This window comes from Folsomia candida, unplaced genomic scaffold (assembly GCF_002217175.1).
Source record: "Folsomia candida strain VU population unplaced genomic scaffold, ASM221717v1 Fcan01_Sc005, whole genome shotgun sequence".
Lineage (NCBI taxonomy): Eukaryota > Metazoa > Arthropoda > Collembola > Entomobryomorpha > Isotomidae > Folsomia > Folsomia candida.
Window position 1 is genome coordinate 6,910,510 of NW_019091197.1, and position 4,954 is coordinate 6,915,463.

The following is a 4,954-nucleotide window of genomic DNA, read 5'->3' on the forward strand; positions in this document are numbered from 1 at the left end:
AAATTGGGAACTAATCAATTACATAATTAGCTAATGATTTTATGACAAATTTGCAATAATAATTATACCTCCAGTAAATACAGAATTATACCTCCATTATAAAAAATCCTTTATTAATATGTATTGCCGCTGTGTTTCGAATTAAATTTGCATTAACCTTTTAAAAACGGACTACATCAATAAGGTGTAGGGCCGTTGCGATCTCTTGGCGACGGACTACATCAATAAGGTGTAGGCCAAATTTTTACCCTTGGCGACGGACTACACCAATAAGGTGTAGGCCAACTTTTTCGCATTGAGACCGGGCTACATCAATAAGGTGTAGGAAAAAAATAAAAATAAAGCGACGGAGAAAATTCAGTCAGCTGCTTTATTTTCTACTCATTTTATATTGTTGCTTTTTCTTCACGCTTGAAGTAGTATTTTTTGAAGGGGAGCTGTATGCACATAGTTGGAAGAGTAACTGCGTCATCTTATCAAGTAAGTTTCGTATTTATATGTTGTAGTAATATGCATTTATATAAATATTCCTCCAATATCGATTCCAATTTATTTTATTTGCTTTTTTTGTCAGGTACTCGCAAACTTTGAAAATCTGGCCATGCGGAATTCCGAAAGTGATGATGACGATCTGCACCACGATCCTGCTTCGGAAGACGACGATGCAACCGAAGATGAGTCCGAGAGCGATAATGACGAGGTGGATAATTTTTGCTATGCTTGTGACAATTCTTTGTATTATGTGACTTCTTCTGTTTATTATCTAGCCAGAAGAACTTGTCAATTGGGAACAGGAATTTCGCCCTCATGTGCACAATTTTCAAGGTCCAGATGATCAAATAAATCCCGATTTTCGCCGCTAGAAATTCTAAGAAAATTTATCGACGACTCCATGGTGGAAACGATAGCTGTTGAGTCGAACAGATATGCCGAACAAGTGAAGGAGATATCCCCCCGCGCTTTTATTAGTTGGTCTCCGGTCAATGCCGCTGATATCTGGCGTTTCTTTGCTGTTATTCTGGCCATGACGCTTGTGAAAAAATCATCGTATAAAGAATACTGGTCTACGGACTCTTTAGTTTCGACCCCCTTTTTCCCAACAGTTATGAGTCGAGATAGGTAATCAATAATTATACACAAATATGTATGTATCAAAATATGAATGAATGACATTATTTATTATGCATTAGGTTCATATCCATTTTGAGAGCTCTCCACTTCGTTAATAACGAAGCTGTCCCATAAGACAATTAAAACCGCTTCATAAAACTAGGAAGTTTTATCTCAGACCTGCTGCTGAATTTTCAAAGGGCAATTCATGCTGGGAAAGATCTATGCACAGATGAAAGCTTATTTCCATTCAAAGGGAGGCTGTCCTTTAAGCAGTACAATCCTAAGAAGAGGTCAAGATTCGGCGTGAAGCTTTTCCTGATTGAGGATTGCGCAATACAATTCGTTCTGGATGTGCTTCCTTATCAAGGAAAGAGCACCCAAATTACCGATCGCTCGTGGATTGAAGCTGTTGGATTCGGGGGAGCTGCCGTGCTGACCCTATTGCAGTCATTTTTAGATTCTGGTAGCCGCGTTATAGTCGATAATTGGTTCCACAGCCTCAAATTAGCAAGAATGTTGAAGGATCGACTTACATATGTTTTAGTAACAGTTCAAAAACGTCGCAAAGGCATGCCAAAGACTGTAAGGATGACTCGAAAGCTCCATAAAGGAGAGATTGAAACCTTTAGCGATGGAGAAGTTTTTATAGAAAGGTGGGTGTAACAATTATAGTTATTATACAGTATGATTTATTATTTAAAAAAAACTTCACAATTATGGATGGATAGGTGGATGGATAGGCGAGAAGTTCTTCTCCTGAACACTTTGATGCCACATGGAATGACCGAATCTCCTTCAACAAACCCAACCAATCAGAGACTGAAGCCCGACACCGTTTTGCTATACAATAAAACTATGGGTGGGGTGGATAATGTCGACAAAACAATTAAGCCAAACCAAAGTCTCAGAAAGTCATACAAATGGTATAAGAAGGTCGCGTTCTACTTAGTCGAGCTGGCGGTATATAACTCCATGATAATTTATAATGCCACTCAAAATGATCGAGCCGGATTCCGTCGCTTAAATTACGAAGCAGTCGTTAAATCGATTATCCAAAACATTCTCATTAAGTTCCCGGTACCTCGAAAACCTAGAGTGAGACCTTCTCAGAGCCGTTCTTCAGTACCATTAACCAGTATTCACATCCCTGAACGAGTTTTAAAGGAAAATGGCTATCCGAGCAAATCCAACTGCTTCCACTGCAGAACCAAGCTGGGTAAGAGGACCGTGACACAGTTCAAGTGCACTGGCTGTGAAAAACGACTGTGTATTGGTAGCAGTGTCTTCAACTGCTTCAAATTTCATCACGACGAACTGGTGAGTAAAAAAAATAAAGTCGATATTTATCATTGCGAAGAATATCTGTAACTTATTCGACATTAGTTTCAGGAATCGCAGCATCAGCAGGTGCCATTAGCGGATCGTACCGAGTCACAAAACACGGAGGGACAAAATTCAATACCTTACGATTACAATAGCTTGTTTGCAATGTATAACACACCACAAAATGATGATAGTAATGCAAATGTTGATGATGATTTGCTATTCGTTTAGTTATGTTGTAGTACTAGAAAAATCAAATCCGGTGTTCTTGTCAAAATTGATAAGTGTGTGTCATTTGGTTCAGATATTTAGTTGCTTTGTGATTGCAAATTCGTGTTCAAATAATGTACTATGTTCTAATTTTATTTGTCAAATCAGTTATTTGTGTCTTATAAATTGAAACTGCATCAGTAAAATATTCAAAATCCGTCTGCATTAATTCAGTCCCAACTGATTTTACCACTACCCCACAACTCGGTCTCAATGGCATTCTGCACCGCAGAAAATCCGCCCACAAAAGCAATGGAAACCATTTTTAATTCCGTTTTTAAATGGTAACCAGGTCAAATTTAATTAGTTTTTAACCTTAATTTAATAAGGTTAACGTCATAAAGATTTTCTACAGCATTAATCTAGTCAACAAATTATACAAAGGCTTATGCATACTCCAATCATTCATGTTCCACAGGAGTTAAGCTATTAAAAGTATTTACTTATAATGCGATGAAGCCCTCGGTCTCGCTCCGATTGTGACAAAACCTCGCTAATTATGTAGCCTTACATAAGTGATTAAACAAGTGTTTCGGGATTTTTCATAATGCTAAGCTTAAATAAAATTATGCTGAAATCAGTGAGAGAATAAAACTTCGTTCGATTTCTTCTCGGGGGAAAAATTCTCGGGGCATGCATAGATGATAAGTAGTAGTCAACTGAGCAACATGTTATATTTTGAGGGAGATTGGTAATCTGAAAATTTAATTTAATTTTTAATTAAAAAACCCCATATCTCTTGTCAAAAATAATCCATCGTTTATATCACACAACTCGTGAATCCTACGCAATGCTTTTCTTATGGACAACTTCCAGTTTTAGTTCTCAGAGCCCCTCGAACCCACTACACGCGCAGACTCATTCTAGACTTAAATTTGGGAATGGGCCATAAGAAAAGCATTGCACTTGTAAATATGCATATGTACATTGTAACCACGTGATCTTTTGGCGGCTGCAGAATCACGACAAGATTTAACCAAGACACCTGCATAATTTTTCATAAAGACGGTCTTCATAAATAAATGATGGCACGAACGTATTACTTTGTATTACGACAATAATTTATTTAAATTAGTCTGAGCACAATATAACAGACTAAAATCAACAGAACGGCTCAGATCACGACTCGACAACGAAGAGGACGGTATAAAAGGAAAGATGTTTATATTTTATTCTTTTGGTTTTAAACCAAAAAGACTTACGTTTAAATAGACTGATTGCGTAAATTGTGTTGTGCACTTTCTGAGAATTTTGACCCTCACTCCAGGCGGTCAACGCTTTTGCTTCGTGATGAAGATGTGAAGGACTTGTAAATTTTCGGAAGAGGCAAACGGTTGACTTTGGGCCTTTGGGGTAACTCTGTGAGTATTTTACCTGCGGTGGGACCCCTTTTGCGCTGGACGAGTTTTCCCAGGATTTCCCGTGCAAAAAAATATAATTGGATCCAGTTGGAAATTGGTAGCTATATTGGATCATGCATGAACCAGCTGGACCTTTGACAACTTTCCGACATGAAACTAATTCATATTGGAAAGCTCGCATATTTCCAACATGAAAGCAATTCATATGGGAATCCTTGGATAGTTCTATTTGGAATGGTTAAAAAGTATATTCATTTTGGAAAAATAAAAATTTCATATTGGATGCCAACATTTTCAATTCATGATGGAATATTTTGTCATTTCCCATTGGACTAAACGTTGCGAACGAGAAATGCGCAAACTATAAATTTCTCCTCGTTTTATTTCAGCAGTGTGAATCTCACAAATCTTGTAATTTTTTAAATTTCTAAAAGTTTTATTGTAATATTAATTATTGTATTAGTAATGACAAATTATGCCGTGGTTTATTGGGAGGACGAAAAGTCCTACTCATCCGTTTCTCTAAAAAAAAAGTCGATCTTGGAGGTTGCGGTATCGACGAAATAATTGGAAAAAGTTTTCGTATCAAATGGATAAATTCCTTTTCAACTGGCCGTATAATTGGAATTGGTAATTAATTATATGAATTTATTACGTTACGTTATTCATAATTATTTTTTATTTTGCATTTTTGAGGGAGGAATTTTTACTTTGGAAGAGGTAGCGTCGTCTTCAAGAGTGGAAAATCTTCACCTTTGTTTCCTAATACAAAACGAAAACAACTAGATCCAGTACGTTTCGGTGCTCTAAAAGGTAAACATTATAACTTACTAAATCAAATTAACAAAAATAACGCATACGCAAGTTGTTTTACGAAATATTCTCTT

The 4,954-nt window shown here is 36.8% G+C and overlaps 1 protein-coding gene across 1 annotated transcript; it reads left to right on the forward strand.

The window, feature by feature from the left end:
* Positions 1 to 892: 892 nt before the first annotated feature.
* Positions 893 to 2,667, forward strand: LOC110850469 (piggyBac transposable element-derived protein 3). The gene is made up of 4 exons (XM_022097903.1): positions 893 to 1,119; positions 1,311 to 1,766; positions 1,842 to 2,430; positions 2,503 to 2,667. Exons 1-4 carry the CDS (start codon positions 893 to 895, stop codon positions 2,665 to 2,667), a joined length of 1,437 nt encoding a protein of 478 aa, XP_021953595.1.
* The last annotated feature ends 2,287 nt before the right edge of the window (positions 2,668 to 4,954 follow it).